Here is a 20401-nt window from a genome sequence, read left to right on the forward strand (position 1 = left end):
AGGGCGGTGCATGCTGCACAGCGCGGTGCATGCTGCACAGGACGGTGCATGCTGCACAGGGCGGTGCATGCTGCACAGGACGGTGTATGCTGCACAGGGCGGTGCATGCTGCACAGGACGGTGTATGCTGCACAGGGCGGTGCATGCTGCACAGGACGGTGCATGCTGCACAGGGCGGTGCATGCTGCACAGCGCGGTGCATGCTGCACAGGGCGGTGCATGCTGCACAGGACGGTGCATGCTGCACAGCGCGGTGCATGCTGCACAGGGCGGTGCATGCTGCACAGCGCGGTGCATGCTGCACAGGACGGTGTATGCTGCACAGGGCGGTGCATGCTGCACAGGACGGTGTATGCTGCACAGGGCGGTGCATGCTGCACAGGGCGGTGCATGCTGCACAGCGCGGTGCATGCTGCACAGGGCGGTGCATGCTGCACAGCGCGGTGCATGCTGCACAGGACGGTGCATGCTGCACAGGGCGGTGCATGCTGCACAGGACGGTGCATGCTGCACAGGACGGTGCATGCTGCACAGCGCGGTGCATGCTGCACAGGACGGTGCATGCTGCACAGGACGGTGCATGCTGCACAGCGCGGTGCATGCTGCACAGGACGGTGCATGCTGCACAGCACGGTGCATGCTCCACAGGACGGTGTATGCAGCACAGCACGGTGCATGCTGCACAGGACGGTGTATGCAGCACAGCGCGGTGCATGCTGCACAGCGCGGTGCATGCAGCACAGCACGGTGCATGCTGCACAGGACGGTGTATGCAGCACAGCACGGTGCATGCTGCACAGGACGGTGCATGCAGCTTTCAGCTCCAGCGCTCAGGCGGCAGGCACCAGCTGTGGGCACATCTGTTCTTTATCTACGGCAGTGAGAAATATAGGAGCCCGATGCTCAGAGAATGATGGATCCAGCCAATCAGGACCTGCTGTAATCGGGTAGTTTGGTTTCTATTCTGGGCTCGGTGCAACCGTCTGATATGATTGTGCAGCCAGGACTCATTAAAGAGATCTTATCTGTTGGCTGGCTGGGGAACGCTTTGGTGTCCCCCTGGAAAAGGGAGACCAGGGAGAAAAAGGTCGGGGGAGCTCTGCCCATGACAGAAAAGTGACTGATAGATGCATTCAGTTGCTGTTTGATCAGCGGAAACACGTCTGCAGTAACTTGGGTCCACTGAGGAGGAACCACAGCAGCAAACACTTTGTTCGGTGGGGGGGAACTCAGCTCCTGCCCTAATGATCAGACACCTCTGTTAAAACTGAAATAAAAGAGCTTTTTCAGAGTTAGTTAGTACGAATGATTTCTAAATGTTAGCTTCTTCACACACATACAGTCAGTTGGGCCACAGCTAACGCTCTTTAGCGAACACAAACGAGGCCTGAAAGCCTCCTAAAACACAGCTGCTGCTTTGGCAGGAATCTTCAGAGAAATGCAGAGGAGCCCGGATCCATGGCGGCTGAACACTGAGGCACCTCTTGGCTTGGAGCTCGGGCTGATTGGAGTGGACGGTGGAGGTCGGGGGGCGTCCTAGATGTTGGTCTCCCGCTGCATGGCCTCCTCGCCCTTCTCACTTTTGTCCACCAGCTCCTCGGAGGCCCGAGCTTCGCCCTCGGCCTCCTTCTCGCCCTGAACCGGGTCCGGATCCTCCGTCTCGGCCGGTTTGTACATCTCGTCGCGCTTCCGTTCGCGCTCCAGCAGTCTGTAGTTGATGAAGTTCCCGATGAAGAGCCAAATGCTGGCCACGATCACCACCACGCCGCAGCAGAAGTACATGTACTTGTAGTTCTTTGTGACGTCCACCAGCTTCCCTGAAAGAGAGAGAGAAGAAGCTTTTAAAATCTCCTTCAGCCAGTGCACGACCAGAATCAGAGTTATTTAGACCAGAATCTGAGTTATTTAGACCAGAATCAGAGTTATTTAGAGCAGAATCTGAGTTATTTAGACCAGAATCAGAGTTATTTAGACCAGAATCAGAGTTATTTAGACCAGAATCAGAGTTATTTAGAGCAGAATCTGAGTTATTTAGACCAGAATCAGAGTTATTTAGACCAGAATCTGAGTTATTTAGACCAGAATCAGAGTTATTTAGACCAGAATCAGAGTTATTTAGACCAGAATCTGAGTTATTTAGACCAGAATCAGAGTTATTTAGAGCGGAATCAGAGTTATTTAGAGCGGAATCAGAGTTATTTAGAGCGGAATCAGAGTTATTTAGAGCGGAATCTGAGTTATTTAGAGCAGAATCAGAGTTATTTAGAGCAGAATCAGAGTTATTTAGAGCAGAATCAGAGTTATTTAGAGCAGAATCTGAGTTATTAAGAGCAGAATCAGAGTTATTTAGAGCAGAATCTGAGTTATTAAGAGCAGAATCAGAGTTATTTAGACAAGAATCTGAGTTATTTAGACCAGAATCTGAGTTATTTAGACCAGAATCAGAGTTATTTAGAGCGGAATCAGAGTTATTTAGAGCGGAATCAGAGTTATTTAGACAAGAATCTGAGTTATTTAGACAAGAATCTGAGTTATTTAGACAAGAATCTGAGTTATTTAGAGCAGAATCCGAGTTATTTAGACCAGAATCAGAGTTATTTAGAGCGGAATCAGAGTTATTTAGACAAGAATCAGAGTTATTTAGAGCAGAATCTGAGTTATTTAGACCAGAATCAGAGTTATTTAGAGCGGGATCAGAGTTATTTAGACAAGAATCTGAGTTATTTAGAGCGGAATCAGAGTTATTTAGAGCGGAATCTGAGTTATTTAGAGCAGAATCAGAGTTATTTAGAGCAGAATCAGAGTTATTTAGAGCAGAATCAGAGTTATTTAGAGCAGAATCTGAGTTATTAAGAGCAGAATCAGAGTTATTTAGACAAGAATCTGAGTTATTTAGACCAGAATCTGAGTTATTTAGACCAGAATCAGAGTTATTTAGAGCGGAATCAGAGTTATTTAGAGCGGAATCAGAGTTATTTAGACAAGAATCTGAGTTATTTAGACAAGAATCAGAGTTATTTAGACCAGAATCTTCCTGTCAGTGATGCAGGAAACTGCTCCGTGTATTTATATTATTATATACTATTTTTAAGAGGGGGAAGTTAAAGCTTTTAAAGCGTTTCAGACTGAATCAAGACGTCAGCAGAAGGAACTCTTTGCAGCAGGCTTGTAAATGACAGGCCAGCTGGAGATCTTTACAACAACCTATAAAGATTAAATCTGAGTTCTATGAAAGCATTCAGTTATATTTTCAGGTTACAGATGGGGGACGGAAGGGAGAACGGTAATTTCTGGAGAGAGTAAAACCACATTTTCCAACAGCTAATGGAAAAATATCATGAGATTTTTCATTAGTTCTGCCCAGAAAGGGTCATTATTATTATTATTAAAGCTCATTATTATCACTGATCTGAATCCACGAAGCGACAAAAGCTTGGAAACTCCAGATTACTGTTTGATTTCACGCCGGGAACGTTGCACACGAGCTCAGCTGAAAGGTATTTGATGAGGATCTCCTTACTGGAGGAAAAGGCTCAGAAACGCTCTTTAAAGGAGTGAAATTAGGTCCATTCATGCCCACCCAGAGACTGGATATAACATTTAATCCATCATTAAAATATGGGAATTAGGGGCGGTCCGTGACATATCCCAGACCATAATTATCCCTACTCAATAATTCCACTTTGCATTCCATATTTTGAACATACTGGCACCTAAAGGCTTCAAATTTGGGCTAAAAAGTTCAAATTGGCATCTAAAGGGTTCATTTTTTGAAAATAATTGAAAAATTGGTGTTTATGATCAGAACTGAAGTGGAATAAAAGATTTATGGAAAATTAACATATGATGTTTTTAGGTTGTTTTAAAAGGAGACAAAATGTCCTTTTTCAGAAATTAAGGAGTTTTTTTTTTTTTTTAATCAGGCATAACAAAAAAATTAAAAATCCCAAAAAATCCAAGTTGTTGCAAATCATTGACATATCCCAGACCATAATCATCCCTACTCAATAATTCCACTTTGCATTCCAGTAGGGTTAAAGGGGGTTAAAGTAACTTTTAACATCTAATCACCACCTGGTTCCTCAAACCTCAAACTAACTAATCGTCTTTAGTAACCAGGAAGCTTGGGACATGCAGGTTGTTAAATGTGCTGGACTGTACCTGCCAGCGGTGGGCCGAGCAGAACCGGGCAGCACTCCACGATGGTAGTGAGTCCCACAGCACTGGAGAACCTCTTCGGTCCCACCAGGTCCATCAGCGTCTCAAACAGAACCGAGCTGACCATGCCGAAGGCGAAGCCGAAGAATATGGCGTAGACCACCAGGCCGTTGTAGCTTTCAGCCAGAGGGCAGAGCACGTGGCACACGCCGTTGTACAGCACGGCGAAGCTGAAGAAGTACTGGATCCTGGGCCGGACCCAGCGGGAGTTGGCCAGCAGCCCCATGGAGGGCCGGGCAAACATGTCCACGAACGCCAGGATGGAGAGCAGGAAGGCGGCGGAGTACTCGTCCACGCCCATGTCCTTGGCGTAGGCAGCGAGGAAGACGATGGGCGCGAAGAAGCCCAGGAACATGATGACGTTGCCCGACAGGTAAATGAGGAAGCCGCGGTGCTTGAAAAGCGTCAGGTCCAGGTACTTGTTGAGCGTCTGCCAGACGCTGGTCTTCTCTTTGGTGATGGTGGGGTTGGCGGCCAACTCTTCGTCCTTTTTGGCCTTGCTGGGCGGCGGCCCCAGAGGCCTCATGAGCGCGCCGGCGATGCAGCAGTTCAACAGCAGGCCGCCCAGGATCAGGAAGCTGCCTCGCCACCCGAAGTGATTGAAGAGGTACTGGTTGAGAGGAGCCAGCGTGCTGAGGAAGACGGGGCTGCCGGCCATCGCCAGCCCGTTAGCGATGGGGCGCTTTTTATAAAAATATTTGCCGATCATTGTCAGCGCTGGCTGCAGGTTGAAGGCCAGTCCGAGCCCTGTGAGGACAGAAGTTTGTTAGCTAGGAAACGGCAATAAATGGGAATCAAAAACACTTTTAATTACTTATAAACGCATTACAAATAAACATAAAACAGCAGAAGAAGCCGAGTGCCTCTGAGCTAAGAGTGCTTAGCCATGCTGTTAGCAACATGTCAGGGAATGCTTTATAGTTTTTAGACTTGAAAAGAAAAAAATAATGATTCCCATTGGCCACAGTTAGACTTTGTGTTCAGAGCTAATTAGCAAACATCATGCTAAGTAACGCTATGTAAGCTAGCATGCAAAACCAAGAGTTAAACAATCTGCTTGATTAGCACGCTAATTAGCATGTTAGCGCTATCGCTATTGGCACGGCATACCCGAATTTCCTTCGGGATCAATAAAGAATCTATCTATTTTTCCATCTATCTATCCACCTATCTATCTATCTATCTATCTATCTATCTATCTATCTATCTATCTATCTATCTATCTATCCACCCATCTATCTATTTTTCCATCCATCATCCATCCATCCAACTATCTATCTATCTATCTATCTTTCCATCCATCCATCCATCCATCCATCCAACTATCTATCTATCTATCTATCTATCTATCTATCTATCTATCTATCTATTTTTCCATCCATCCATCCATCTATCCACCCATCTATCTATCTATCTATCTATCTATCTATCTATCTATCTATCTTTCCATCCATCTATCTATCCATCTATCTATCCATCCATCCATCTATCTATCTATCCACCAATCTATCTATTTTTCCATCCATCCATCCATCCATCCATCCATCCATCTATCTATCTATCTATCTATCCACCAATCTATCTATTTTTCCATCCATCCATCCATCCATCCATCCATCTATCTATCCATCTATTTTTCCATCCATCTATCTATCTATCTATCTATCTATCTATCTATCTATCTATCTATTTTTCCATCCATCCATCCATCCATCCATCCATCCATCCAACTATCTATCTATCCATCTATCTATCCATCCATCTATCTATCCATCTATCTATCTATTTTTCCATCTATCCATCTATCTATCTATCTATCTATCTATCTATCTATCTATCTATCTATCCATCCATCCACCCATCCATCTATCTATCTATCCATCTATCCATCCATCTATCTATCCATCCATCTATTTAGCTTGAAGCAACAGTGTGTCCATGAACAGCTTCTCAGAGAAAATATGAAGTCAGCGTCCCGCTGTGGTTTGTTTAGATGCTTTATTTTACTCTTACTTGCTCTGAGGTTGTTTTTGTGTGTCCAGACCCTGAATTCTCACTTTGGGACACTGTTTCTACTCTTAAACTGTTGGATCAGCCTCCTAAACTGCGCCTCAGTCCATTTCTAAACCTCATAACCAAATGTTAAGCATATTTGTCTACTGCAAGTAAAAATAAGTAAATTAAATTTTTAAAAATCAAAATTTTAATGAGCTTAAATATTAAAACAACTTTATTATCAACACAGTTACTCGTAAAATCCACTTCTCATGACTTTATACAATAAACACGACTGAATCTATAATTTGTTAATTTGATGAATTAACCCAAAAGCTGGGGTCTGATTTTGCATCCATTGCACCACTTATCTCCCTCCCTATAATGTTCATCTTCTGTCTCCTCTTTGCTCAACTCGATTTGACCATCTTCCCCTTCTCTATCAGGTAAAACAACAGAAACAACATGGAACCATACTCAGGATTTCGCTGCCATTCTATGGCTGTGTTCGAAACCGCATACTACTCCTACTACTCATACTAACTTTAATTTTTTTAAGTTCCCGGATGCATACTAGATCCTCCTAAATGTTGGGTATGCATCATGAGGTTACTACTCATACTCAAACTACCCAAGATGCAACGTAACGTGACGTCGCCGATCGTCATTTCCTGTCAAAACGGCAGTTTCAAGCTAGCTACAACGAGGGTAGGTTCACTTCCTGTTTTCAAAACAAAAGCACCAATTGTATGGTAATGGCTTTCCCTATGATAAAAGGCAACGGGTATTTTATTTTGTGAAAATAACCGGAAGTGCGTTGCTCACTGCGGCTAGCTTTAGTAGCGCCGAATTCGTGGGAACAAAATTGTAAACAGCCGGTATTTTGTCAGGTTTTCAACACGTTGGGGATCTAAACGACTACTTTCTCACCTGAAAATGTTTCAAATGTTGCTAAAGTTTACAGAGTTTAGAGCTTAAGAGAAATCAGCTTCAGGCCGGCTGATTTCGGCTCGGGCAGGAGCCAAATGCATTGTGGGTAAACGCTCTGCATACTGTCTGATCCATGAGTATGCAGTATGTTGTATGTAGTATGCAGTATGTAGTATGTAGTATGCAGTATGTAGTATGCAGTATGTAGTATGTAGTATGCAGTATGTAATATGTAGTATGTAGTATGTAGTATGCAGTATGTAGTATGTAGTATGCAGTATGTAGTATGTAGTATGCAGTATGTAATATGTAGTATGTAGTATGTAGCATGTAGTATGTTGTATGTAGTATGTTGTATGTAGCAAGTAGTATGTAGTATGTAGCATGTAGTATGCAGTATGTAGCATGTAGTATGTTGTATGTAGCATGTAGTATGTAATATGTAGTATGTAGTATGTTGTATGTAGTATGTTGTATGCAGTACGTAATATGTAGTATGTAGTATGTAGCAAGTAGTATTTAGTATGTAATATGTAGTATCTAGCATGTAGTATGCAGTATGTAATATGTAGTATGTAGTATGTAGCATGTAGTATGTTGTATGTAGTATGTAGTATGTTGTATGTAGTATGTAGTATGTTGTATGTAGCATGTAGTATGTTGTATGTAGTATGTAGTATGTAATATGTAGTATGTAGTATGTAGTATGCAGTATGTAATATGTAGTATGTAGTATGTAGCATGTAGTATGTTGTATGTAGTATGTTGTATGTAGCAAGTAGTATGTAGTAAGTAGTAAGTTGTATGTAGCATGTAGTATGCAGTATGTAGTATGTAGCATGTAGAATGTAGCATGTAGTATGTTATATGTAGTATGTAGCATGTAGTATGTAGTAAGTAGTATGTTGTATGTAGCATGTAGTATGCAGTATGTAGTATGTTGTATGTAGCATGTAGCATGTAGTATGCAGTATGTAGTATGTAGCATGTAGTATGTAGTAAGTAGTATGTTGTATGTAGCATGTAGCATGTAGTATGCAGTATGTAGTATGTTGTATGTAGCATGTAGTATGCAGTATGTAGTATGTAGCATGTAGTATGTAGTATGCGGTTTCGAACACAGCCTTGGACTCTGAAATATTACTGAAAGGATGGAGGAAAATGTCAGCTTTGTGTTCAGGGAACACAACAATCACAGTCTAAGGAGGCTGTTATTAGTCAGCGTACTCTGAAGTAAAGTGACACACAACCGTACCTGTTTTATTTTCAGCCTGAGCAGCAGAGGCTAATCCCATCACAAGACTTAGACGGCTTTAGATGGACTTACCACCAATGACTCCGATGCAGATGTAAAGCTGCATCACATTGTTGCAGAAGGAAGCTAAGATCATGCCGGTGGAGCAGAGGCAGCCGCCCATCATGACCACAGGCCTGCAGCCATACGTGTTGACCAGTATGCTGCTGATGGGACCTGCAGAAAAGGGGAAAAATGCTGCATGTTCAAACATCACGGGAAGGGAAGTGCGTTAAAGATTTAATCCACTTAGAGCCAGGCAGCTATTAATAGCTGTAAGTGGGCCGCTTTAATTTTTAAACACTGTACTCCCACCATGTTGTGTTGAATCAATTTAAGTAAAGAAGTGAAGCGAGAAATTTAAAAAAGTACATATAAATATACACACACATCAAGAGAGGAAAGCGGACGCTTTGTCTCTTAAATTAGGCTCATTTTAACCAGGTGGCCATAACTAAAAGGGGAAATGAATGTTAAATGATGTAATATTTAGGGCTGGGAGAGTTAACTCGTTATTATCGCGTTAACGTGTTAACTATTTAATGCCGATAAACATTTTATCAAGCTTTAACGCAGGTTTTATCATTGTAAAAGTCTGTTGCTCACAGGCTTTTATTTTGTAAAAGTGTGTTGCTCACAGGCTTTTATTTTGTAAAAGTCTGTTGCTCACAGGCTTTTATTATTGTAAAAGTTTGTTGCTTACAGGCTTTTATTATTGTAAAAGTCTGTTGCTCACAGGCTTTTATTTTGTAAAAGTCTGTCGCTCACAGGCTTTTATTTTGTAAAAGTGTGTTGCTCACAGGCTTTTATTTTGTAAAAGTGTGGTGCTCACAGGCTTTTATTTTGTAAAAGTGTGTTGCTCACAGGCTTTTATTTTGTAAAAGTATGTTTCTCACAGGCTTTTATTATTGTAAAAGTCTGTTAATCACAGGCTTTTATTCTGTAAAAGTCTGTTGCTCACAGGCTTTTATTCTGCCTCTTTGATGCAGGATATGAGGTTAAATAAAAGAATGAAATGACTTTTTCCCCCTTTCTGAGCCTACAGGAATATTTACTGAGCTCACAGGGAAAATACGTGGAAGTCGTTTTAAACAGTAATTTGAATCATTGTTGGAATAAAAACATGATTGAAAGGAACGATAACTTTATACGTTTAAACATTTAAAACCTGATGATAAAGAGGAATTTTCTCTATTTTATTCACTCACACTGAGTTGAGTAAACTCTGTTAGAGTAACTCATAATCTCTACCTTGTATTTTTAAGATTCAGTAAGAACTCGAGCTTCTTAAGTAAAATTAAACATTTTATTAACGTAACACATGAATTATGGGGGAAGAGTAAGTTTTACTCAGGTTTCCTCATACAATTTAAATGTTTAATAGTTGTATGTACAGAAACCTAGAAATACTACATAAACTTTACTCTGAAAGTTTTTCGTTAAAATCTACTGAGTTACTTCATAACAGCAAATACTACAGATATATAACATTTACTTAAAATTTTGAGTAAAATGATGTTCCTGCCTATGAAAAACAAGAAGACTTTACTTCATTTGTTTAAATAAATATAACTTAAAACTTAGATGTAATTAAGTAAATGTTACTTAATATCTTCAAAACTGTTATGTTTTATGGTGAGTAAAATTTACTTGATATTGCAGCATTAAATATTACTTAAATCATTTGAGGGTTTCTTAATTAAATCTTATGAGTTATTTTTTTCACTCACCACCTGCAGTCTCTGTTGTTCCTTCTGAATATCTTTAAAAAAAGTGTTAAAATATGCTTCATTTCACAGAAGTGAGGGTATTTTTCGATGGTTAATATTCTAAACTCTAAAGTCCTGGAGGTGTAAATGGAACTGGGAAAGAGCAGGAAGTAATAAAATGATGAAATAATGCTCTTATTATCCAGAGGACATGTCGTATTTCTGCAGTTTTAAAAGCCACAGCGGACGAGGAGTCATCTCACTTCCTTTGCTGTGCAGGAATCTCTCCTCGACCTTGAGGAAAGTTCCTCTCATTTGCATCGGCGGCTCGGTGGGACCTGAAGCAGCTTATCACGGCATGGCCAGACGCAGCCTGGCCCTCGCCATAAAAGGTGGTTTAAAACACGAAATCATCATCAGACCGGTCACAGTTAAAGGAGAACTGCGGTATTTTAAACATTAAGCCTCTTTTCTGAGTCGTCTGCAGTGTTTTAGAACCCCCCTCACCGCTTTTTTGATGTTTACTGCTGTCTCCGGTATTTGCCTAATTTTGATTCATCTCAACCTGCTTCAGAACGGAAAGTCATGTGCATGTCCAGAAAGGTCCGTAAAAGCACCATAAACGTCCGTTTTCAAAATCATCAACTCACCGGAGTGGTTACTGGTGTGCACTGGTAATCCAGATCAAATTTCATTGCGAAAAGTTGCTTCTGTCGTGTTTTATTTGGCAGCTCGTTCATGCTCGCACTATTTTCTCAGCGGTGGCGGAGTGATGTCAACGAACATCCAGTACAAAATGTCAATTCCCCTTTAAGGCGAGACACCACCAGGTGGATAGGATAATATTTTAAAATAATAGATATCACTATGAAACTTCCTCAGATGAAAAAAAAATGTATTACAAGTTTTAGACATTTGTATGTTTAATTATGCAAATGAGGCATTATCTCATTAAATATGCACAGATTTGCATATATTTCCAGAAGATATATCTGAACATGTGATAAAGCCAGGTGCAAAATTCTTTTTTCATTTTGTTTACACACAAAATGAAAAGAAAATTATGGAGGGATTTCAGGATATCTGCTTTCATTTCCTAGGAAATCAAAATATACTGTCCATAGCCTAAAAAACATCGATTTTCGCCATATTTTTTATTATAATGTCTCATAAATCAGGCCAGGAATGATTTATCAACAAATCCTTCTATAAATATCTTCAGAATACTGCTAAGTGTATAACTGGAAAGTTTGGTGTTAGTAGGTGCTCCATAGGCTGAGATATTGATACTGGAAAAATACCAAAAAATTATTTTGAGAAAACGGCATTTAAAGATTTAAACAGGGGGAATTCATTTTGGTAAATTTGGGCGAAACGTACTGCCGCGATTAAACAAAATGTGATGAAAGAAACATTTTAATTTATGTTTTGAAATAACACATATTGAAGGAGTAGACTGGCCCAAAATCTAAAAATTGACCACTGCATGAAATCACTGTTTTTGCCGGCCGTGTCTCGCCTTAAGCAGTTTAAAACATCATTAAAGCAGAAAAATCGAAAAATGATCACGTAAGATTGTGAATTCTATCAAATCAAAGCGCTGTTGGTGCTTTAATCTGACACAACGGCTGTTAAACTTCCTTATTTAACCAAATTAAATACAAATTAAAGCAGTCAAAGGCTCTAAAATGATAATATAAAGGTTTTCACTGTCACTTTGGGAGGAAAACCGTAAGTAAATAAAGAAGAAGAACCAGACTGAAAAGCATCTAACAGGAAACAGGAAGATGACTTTCAAAATAAAACAGGAAAGTAAACAAAGCCCTGAACTGAACCCAAACTCAGAATAAAAGCAGAATAAAAGCAGACTGAAGACAGACGCTGGTGAGCCTGAGACGGAATAAAAAGTGAACTCAGACCGGGACTGAGAGTAAAAGCGATGATAAAAGAAAGTCTAGAAACTAAAGGGCTCATGAAGAACAGACACAGATACAGAGAATAAATCCTGATTCATCCAAAATACTGAGAACACAAACAGGAAAATCTGACTCAGAGTCCCAAAATACAAACAGTTTGCTGTTATGAAACCATTTCCTGTTTTTTTCCCGTAACTCTGAGCTGGTTCATTTGAGCTTCTTCCTACTTATAAACTGAATTATATTGTAAACAGGGTGTTCAGTGGATGATTTAACAGGGCGACACGGTGCTGTTAAAGTGGAGAATCCTCCAGCTGAAGGAGGAAAGGAAACCATCCCAAAGAAGGGTTTGATATTCTCCTCTCTGGCTCCTGGAAACCCGTTTATTTCCCATCCCTCCTTCTTCTCTTTACGGCTGACAGTGAGCGTAACACAACTCAAGGTCAACGCTGAGTCTGAGGATTAGAGACACTGATCCCGCAGACACTCTGAATGCAGCTTAAAGACAGCTGAGAGCCCGGACTGCAGAGCAGCCATTTTCCCCAGAAACCCCCCAACATCAGGCTTTCTGAGCCGTCACCGTCCTCTGAACTTCTGATGTAACCCTGATGAGCTTCTCTTGTTGGGTAAATGTTTGCCAGTTGATTTGCTTGCAGGCTAACTGGCAATGCAAATCTTCAAAAAAGGCCGTTATCATATAATAAAAATGCAAAACTGTACAGCCTCTGCAGGGTCGCGTTATGTCGGCGTCGTACATCTGTTGGTTTTATCTAACAGAGAAGGAAAAAATAACTGAAATATTTAGATGATACGTCTAATTATGGGGAAACTATCCATACGACTGTTAAGAAAGCCAGCCTGTGAATGTGTAAGACTACACTGTAAGCACTTGAGTTAATGCTAACATGCTAACGATAGCAAAGCTAAAAGGACGTTTTACCTTCTATCATTTAGTGTAGAAACTGGGTTGGATATTTGTTATGTTCACTAAGATAGCTCCGTATGTTAACATGCTAACATGCTAACAATAGTGAAGCTAAAAGGACGTTTACCATCGTCCAACTCCAATCTTTAGCCTGGACCAGAGTCACTCCACACTTACAGACTTAGATGTTTCAGTTGAGTGTTCACTAAGATAGCTCCGTATGTTAGCATGCTAACAATAGCAAAGCTAAAAAGGAGTGTGTCAGCTCAATGCACCTTCTATAATTTAGTGTAGAGACTAGGTTGGATATTTGCTATGTTCACTAAGATAGCTCTGTATGTTAGCATGCTAAAGTGCTAATTAGCACAAGATGCAAAAGAGTCGAGGCTAATGAGAGTTTAGTTTAGCAGATTTTTGCTGGTAATCAAAGGTTAGGTGCGCTAAAGCTGCTGAATCTGGCAGAAACTTCTGCAGATGTGAATGACAAAAAGAGAAAATGAGTTCATAAAGCTAAGAACCATCTTACTTAGCATGCTAAGTTTATGCAAAGGTTTGCAGGCTGTCAACACAAAGTTAGAGCTGGGCAGTAGTATCAGTGAGAGTGAATCGATTGCAGTGTTACTTCTGTTGGCTCATTATCAGGCGGGCCCCCCGGATAATTACTGAGCCATGTAAACACCCCACCGAAGCAGCTGTGGGGAATTAGAAAGGTGTTTAACATTCAGAGAGTGATGGAATCATCCGTATAATAGGCCGAACAGGAGAGCAGGTGTTTAATGAATACTTGATGAGTACAATCAATATGAATGGATGAGTAACAGGAGCCGCTCGCTAACTAACTGCACATATTGACGCCGTCACACTGTGATAAAGACACTCAAACCCTTCCCTCGTCCCAGCTCAACCTTTCCAGCTCAGTGAGGTCAAAGGTCAGCCAATAATTAGGAACAACTGGCTGCGTATTTCAGTGTTTAACGTGTACAACTTCTGCAGAGGCTGTTAACAAACATTAAAGGGACACTATGTAATATATTAAGTAATTTATTAGCTCAAATCAACATATTCATTCATAAGTTAGTCCTCATTGGTGTAAAAGTATCTCCCTTATCCTCCTGAGTGAAGAATAACTTGTCTGTATCTACATAGAGCGGGCAAGCTCTATGGAGGCTGCCATGTCCTTCCGCTCTATGAAAAACAACGAAGTGCCGAGAGGGACATAAAGCACTTCGAATCGCGTTTTCCCAACGCCGAATGGCTTATTACTGGCGCTAATGCTAAATAGATTTTATCTGGTAAATTATCCCACTAATAATGCATTGATTGTTACCAAACTTCTGCCGTAGTACACATAGGCTCTTAACTCACAAAACGAGGCATTAGAAAGTTTGTAAGTTTACCGGGAGTTTATTTAAAAGAACACTTTCCAGATAGCAACTACACACTGCTGCTAACGCTACCGCTGCGTCGACGTCACTTCCGGTAACTCCCGGAATATGATTTGAACACCAAAGGCTATGTCAACTTCTGTTATCTGACATGTTATCTGTCATCTGTATTTATAGTGTTGTTGTATGTGTGTTATGTAATCCTTTGTACTGTGTGTCTTGATGTCTTTTTGTTTGTATGGACCTTGAGTCTGAAGCTATAGCTTCTTGAATCTTGACACATACCGCCTGCCGTAGTTCAAGAAGTTGCAACGCACATTTGAAAACGCGAGGCGCTAGAGAGCAAATTCATTCGACTTTGCAAAATAAAATTGCACCACTAGATGGGGGAAGAAATTATAAAGTGTCCCTTTAAAGATATGACTTCATAGAGATGTTCCACCTGCGGCTGTGGTGAAACCACGACTTTTAACGCAGGTCTTTATGTGCTGATTTATCTGAGTTCCTGCGATGGCCTTCCTCTCTCAGCTCGCTGCTGACCGGCGCAGATGGGAGGATTACAGGGCGGGCAGATGGCAGCCGGGGCAGTGCCAACGGGAGAGCTGCAGGGCTAAAGCTGAAGTCCGGCAGCGACGTGGTGAAGACTCACCTCAGAGCGTTCAAAGCTTTCTTATTCAGGCTGAGACCTGAATGCTGGTCGGACTCCAGCTTTATTTGAACTTTTGAGGGAATGTGGAAATGATCAAATCAAATCGAATCAAATTTATTTGTATAGCACATTTCATGTACAAACAGTTCAAAGTGCTTTACATAAAATAAAAGCATAGCAGCACGGAGTGCAAGAAGCATTAAAAATACATAAAAGAATATAAAGAGAAACAAATAAAATAAAACTTCAGCTTCTTTGCCTGCAACCAGGCAGCTACTGTGTTATTCTCTGTTTCCCACCTCTATGTTGGGCACATCCAACCAGCTCTTAGTGCATTATTTCTCCAAGTCGATATGTAGATTGTAGGACTGTAACAGACTCAAAGTAGTTGGAACCTGTTGTTATTGTGTACTTACCGTTTCTTTTCTGTCTCTGCCAACTGTTTCCTGAGACAGAATTAAATCTAAACTGTAAGATGGGCGGTTCCTCCCAGAAGCACCGATGACTAAAACACTCTGGCTGGTTTTTCTGGTACAGGTAATTTTCTACAATTATCTGCATGATGGCCTCATTACGCTCAACACATTGGTAATATAACTGTTAACCGCTTATAGTGACTTTAACCCCTTAACGCCCTCAAGCAACCAGCTGAGATAGCATCTTTATTCCCCCAATGCCGGTTAGTCCATATTCACTACGGACCTAGGAACCTTTATATAAATAAATATGTAAAAAAAGGGTGATTAAAAAACATTGTTTTTTCACAGTTATATTACTGTGTTGTTGTTATCTTATTATTGACCATTATGCCTGGTGTTGCAAATAAGCAACATAACAAATTACATACCAAACATACCAAATTACACACCAAACATACCAAATTACATACCAAACATATCAAATTACACACCCAACATACCAAATTACATACCAAATTACATACCAAACATATCAAATTACATACCAAACATACCAAATTACACACCCAACATACCAAATTGCATTCCAAACATACCAAATTACACACCCAACATACCAAATTACATACCAAACATACCAAATTACACACCCAACATACCAAATTGCATACCCAACATACCAAATTACACACCAAACATACCAAATTGCATACCAAACATACCAAATTACATACCAAATATACCAAATTACATACCAAACATACCAAATTACATACCAAACATACCAAATTACACACCAAACATACCAAATTACATACCAAACATACCAAATTACATACCAAACATACCAAATTGCACACCAAACATACCAAATTACACACCAAACATACCAAATTGCATACCAAACATACCAAATTACACACCCAACATACCAAATTGCATACCAAACATACCAAATTACACACCCAACATACCAAATTACATACCAAACATACCAAATTATAAACCCAACATACCAAATTACATACCAAACATACCAAATTACACACCAAACATACCAAATTACATACCAAACATACCAAATTACACACCAAACATACCAAATTACACACCCAACATACCAAATTACACACCAAACATACCAAATTACACACCCAACATACCAAATTACACACCAAACATACCAAATTACATACCAAACATACCAAATTACATACCAAACATACCAAATTACACACCAAACATACCAAATTACATACCAAACATACCAAATTACACACCAAACATACCAAATTACACACCCAACATACCAAATTACACACCAAACATACCAAATTACACACCCAACATACCAAATTATATACCAAACATACCAAATTGCATACCAAACATACCAAATTGACTCCAAATTGACCAGGATGCCTGTTGTCGCAAATTTGCAACATACCAAAATTTCTATATAATTTTTTGTGCAAAACTTAAATTAATAATCTCAGCATTATTAACCATCTACTGAAAGGCTAAAACACACACAAAACATTTTTTATATATACAGCTATATAAATTCAGGCGTTAAAGCTGCAGTCTGCAAGATTTGTTGTTGTCATACGTAAAGTCCTACTTTTTGGCATCTTAAGAGTTTACATGATCTATCAGAACGCTTGAAGTTGAAAACGGTGACCTCCGTAGTCGCAAAATGCAAGAAATGCTTATTTTTTAACCGAAAAATAAAAAGTTATTCAACTTCCTGTCCCGCCCCATCAAAACACATGAGAACTCGTGCACGTCTACGTGCACGCCAGATGCGCCTACACGACTCCTCATTCATCAACTCACCTGTCATTTGCGATCATGGAAGACACAGTAAGTAGACTAGCCCGTAATGAAGTTCAATAGTCCAGATAAATAAGCGTGGGGACGAGCCTACCTTGTATCGCGCGTGCACAATCGGTGATTGACAGGCAGCAGAGCCCAGCTCGTAACCTGATTGGTTACCTTTTACCAGTCCGGTCTGCAATTTTGTAAACAAACCTGCTGGCTTTGGAGGGACCTAGCGGGACATATAGGGGACCTAGAGAACTCTTTTTTTTTTTGTATTGGGGTATTTAATGTACTACTTTCAGAATCCCCGGACAGTTCCAGGCATTATGCTTGAAAAAGAGTTGCAGACTGCAGCTTTAAGGGGTTAAAGCCTGATTCTTACTCGGCGCAACCTCGCTTTGACCCATTCTTACTAGCTGGTCGCAAATGGCGCAAACGGTCACGTGACCCAAAATTCCGCCACGCCCCCCGTCGCAAGCTAAAAAATCCTCGCGCATCGCAAGGGCGCGCACACAACTTTTTTTCTGACTTCGCGCGAGCTCAACCGGAAACAGCTGACCAAGAGAAAGGAAACATGAACACTGCAGAGACCGCGGTGACCGAGAGGGTGCGCCTCTACAAACATCTGTACGACACGTCTATGAAGTTACACTGGGACAACACGGCAGTGTCTAATTCCTGGGGGGAAATTGGTGAAGAAAACATGAAAATGCATCCGTGACCGATTCGTGAAGGCGAAGAAGAAGGTTGCGCACAGAAGTGGCGACGGATACAGCAGGCCTCCTGCAATCCTCTCCGAATTGGCATGGCTGAACGATTTTGTTAAACATCGCGAAACTTCCACGAATTACCCTGTGGTAAGCATAAACTATTTGGTTCATAGGCGATCACCTATCTCATTGAAATCATATTGATACATATACAGTTCTACACCCAGAGTAAATTCATTCCGCATCAGATGTGCCAGCCTCTGCTGACGTGACACCACAGGTGGCATTGTGTATGCTTTCTTCGTATGCTTTTCAGCTTGTTTCCTCAACAGTGACGCCCGCCGGTCTGGAGAGAACTGCAAATGTGACGCATACTCGGCGCAAACTGCGCCTATGAGCTGAAGGAACTGTGAAGGGGCTGGCGCTTTCGATGACGTCATTAATGGTTCTCGAGCCAGAACAGTTGCGCGGTTGCGCCGAGTATGAATCAGCCTTTAAGGGGACCCCCTGCAGTTCTCCTCCTCAGCACCAGGGGTCACTGTTACGGAGGAGTTCCACCACAGGAATGGAGCTGGAAGGAGTTGCACCTTTTTGGGGTTTGATGGGTTGTACAGAAGCCTGTGGACTCAGGGGACACAGGAACTCCTCCCTGAAGTCCAGGCAACAAGTTACAGAAAGAAAAGCAGCCAAAGCTCTGGTGAGACTCTGAGCTTTTAACCGTCAGAGCCGCTTCATTACAGGCTGGAACTTGACATTTTTCAAAAAAAATCTGGCTGAACAGGAATCACCTGAGTCACCAGCACAAACACCTGCAAAATAAAGCCACTGAATGTGAAATGTTTCAGCAGCTGCCAACTTTTTAAAGCCTTTTATTTAGGGCTAGGCAACGATTAAAATGTTTAATCTAATTAATCACATGATTTCCCTGATTAATCACGATTAATCTCATTTGTACGCAGAATCCAAAAATGAATCCAAAAGTAGCGTATAGCTTTTAGCATTTAGCTTTATTTTAAATGTGCTGCCATATGAATGAAAGTGCCATAACATTTGTTGTGCAAACACACTTTTAACATCAGCATCTTTCTGTAGTTTTTATGTAGAAGCCTCGCTCCACTGTCTGTTTCCTTGAATGACTTGCTGCTATCAGTTGTGTGTTTTGCCTTTAAGTGATATTTTAGACTGGAACTACTACGCTGAGAAGACAATTCAACTTGGCAGTGTTTACAGATGACTTTGGTTCTGTCGACTCCGCCGTCTGGAAGAACTTTAACATGAAAATGGCCGAGTAAAAGTTCCGTACCCTTCTCCAGGTTTGGTGGATCCGCCGATTACTTTCTTTTCCTGTTCCACAGCAGACAGCAGCAGACTTTTACAGAATAAAAGCCTGTGAGCAGCAGACTTTTACAAAATAAAAGCCTGTGAGCAACAGACTTTTACAAAATAAAAGCCTATGAGCAACAGAATTGCTGTTTAAAACAACTTCCACATATTTTTCCTGTGAGCTCAGTAAATATTCCTTTAGGGGGAAAAAGTCATTAAATTCTTTTATTTTATTTTTATCACTGGAGTTTGACTGAATGCTTTATGTCATTTGTCCATTACATTTGTCTCAAACTCAGAACTTCGGTGGAACTCTTGAGTTTCTCAAACTTCGGGTCCAACTCACCTGCGGCGTACATGACGGCGAGCATGATGGAGGATATCCAGGCCACCTGGCTGTAGGAGGCGTCGAAGATGATCTGGATGTCTTTGAAGAAGACGGTGGTGGCTTTGGGGAAAGCGTAGGAGAAGCCGATGGAGATGAAGGATCCGAGCACCACGGCCCACCCCCACCCGCCATCTGGGGGGGGCACGGCGTTAGGATCTGTGGCTGGGGGCGGCATCACTGGCCCACCAACACTGACTCGTCACTGCAACAGCAGACACAAAGAAAAGGAGTTATTCCTTTATATGTTTTAGTAGGGTTTAGGTTCAAAAGTGAGCCACCACCATGTTTAGCTGCAGAAAAAATATCTTAAACTATCTTTTTCCAACTGTAAATGTTATACCTTTTCCTAAAGGGACCCCATCATTAGAAAAAGTCACACTTTATTTTTGTTTATGTTTCCATGTGGGCTGTAGCAAAAAAAATCTGCCAATGGAACTAGTGAAAATCGGCTTGTCAAGATTTCTTGAAATAAAATGTGATATTTAGGACTTTTGAGATAAAGGTGATCTTGAAATTAGCTTAAAAACCTCTTCAAATGTAAAAAAAAAAAAGCTTGTTTCATATGAAATGTGACTCAAAACAATTTGTTTTCAAGACTTTTTCATTTAACAAGATATTCCAGATGTCTTCAAACAAGTCCCTATATCTGGCTGAAATGGTGCTTGTTAGACAGTTGTGTCTGATATTAAGTGTAATGAGATATTTTAATTAGAAATGAG

General features: G+C 41.0%; 1 protein-coding gene across 1 annotated transcript in view; it reads right to left on the reverse strand.

Moving 5' to 3' along the window:
- Positions 1 to 1256: 1256 nt before the first annotated feature.
- LOC142385093 (monocarboxylate transporter 2) overlaps positions 1257 to 20401 on the reverse strand; it is a 42095-nt gene continuing 22950 nt past the window's right edge. The window contains exons 2-5 of the mRNA XM_075471266.1: positions 19641 to 19884; positions 8471 to 8614; positions 4162 to 4965; positions 1257 to 1817 (exon numbers count right to left, since the gene is read on the reverse strand). Of these exons, the coding sequence (XP_075327381.1) occupies positions 1537 to 1817; positions 4162 to 4965; positions 8471 to 8614; positions 19641 to 19857 (1446 nt within the window). The 5' untranslated portion in view covers positions 19858 to 19884 and the 3' untranslated portion in view covers positions 1257 to 1536. The remainder of the gene's footprint in view (positions 1818 to 4161; positions 4966 to 8470; positions 8615 to 19640; positions 19885 to 20401) is intronic.

The sequence above is a fragment of the Odontesthes bonariensis genome, chromosome 8 (assembly GCF_027942865.1).
Source record: "Odontesthes bonariensis isolate fOdoBon6 chromosome 8, fOdoBon6.hap1, whole genome shotgun sequence".
Lineage (NCBI taxonomy): Eukaryota > Metazoa > Chordata > Actinopteri > Atheriniformes > Atherinopsidae > Odontesthes > Odontesthes bonariensis.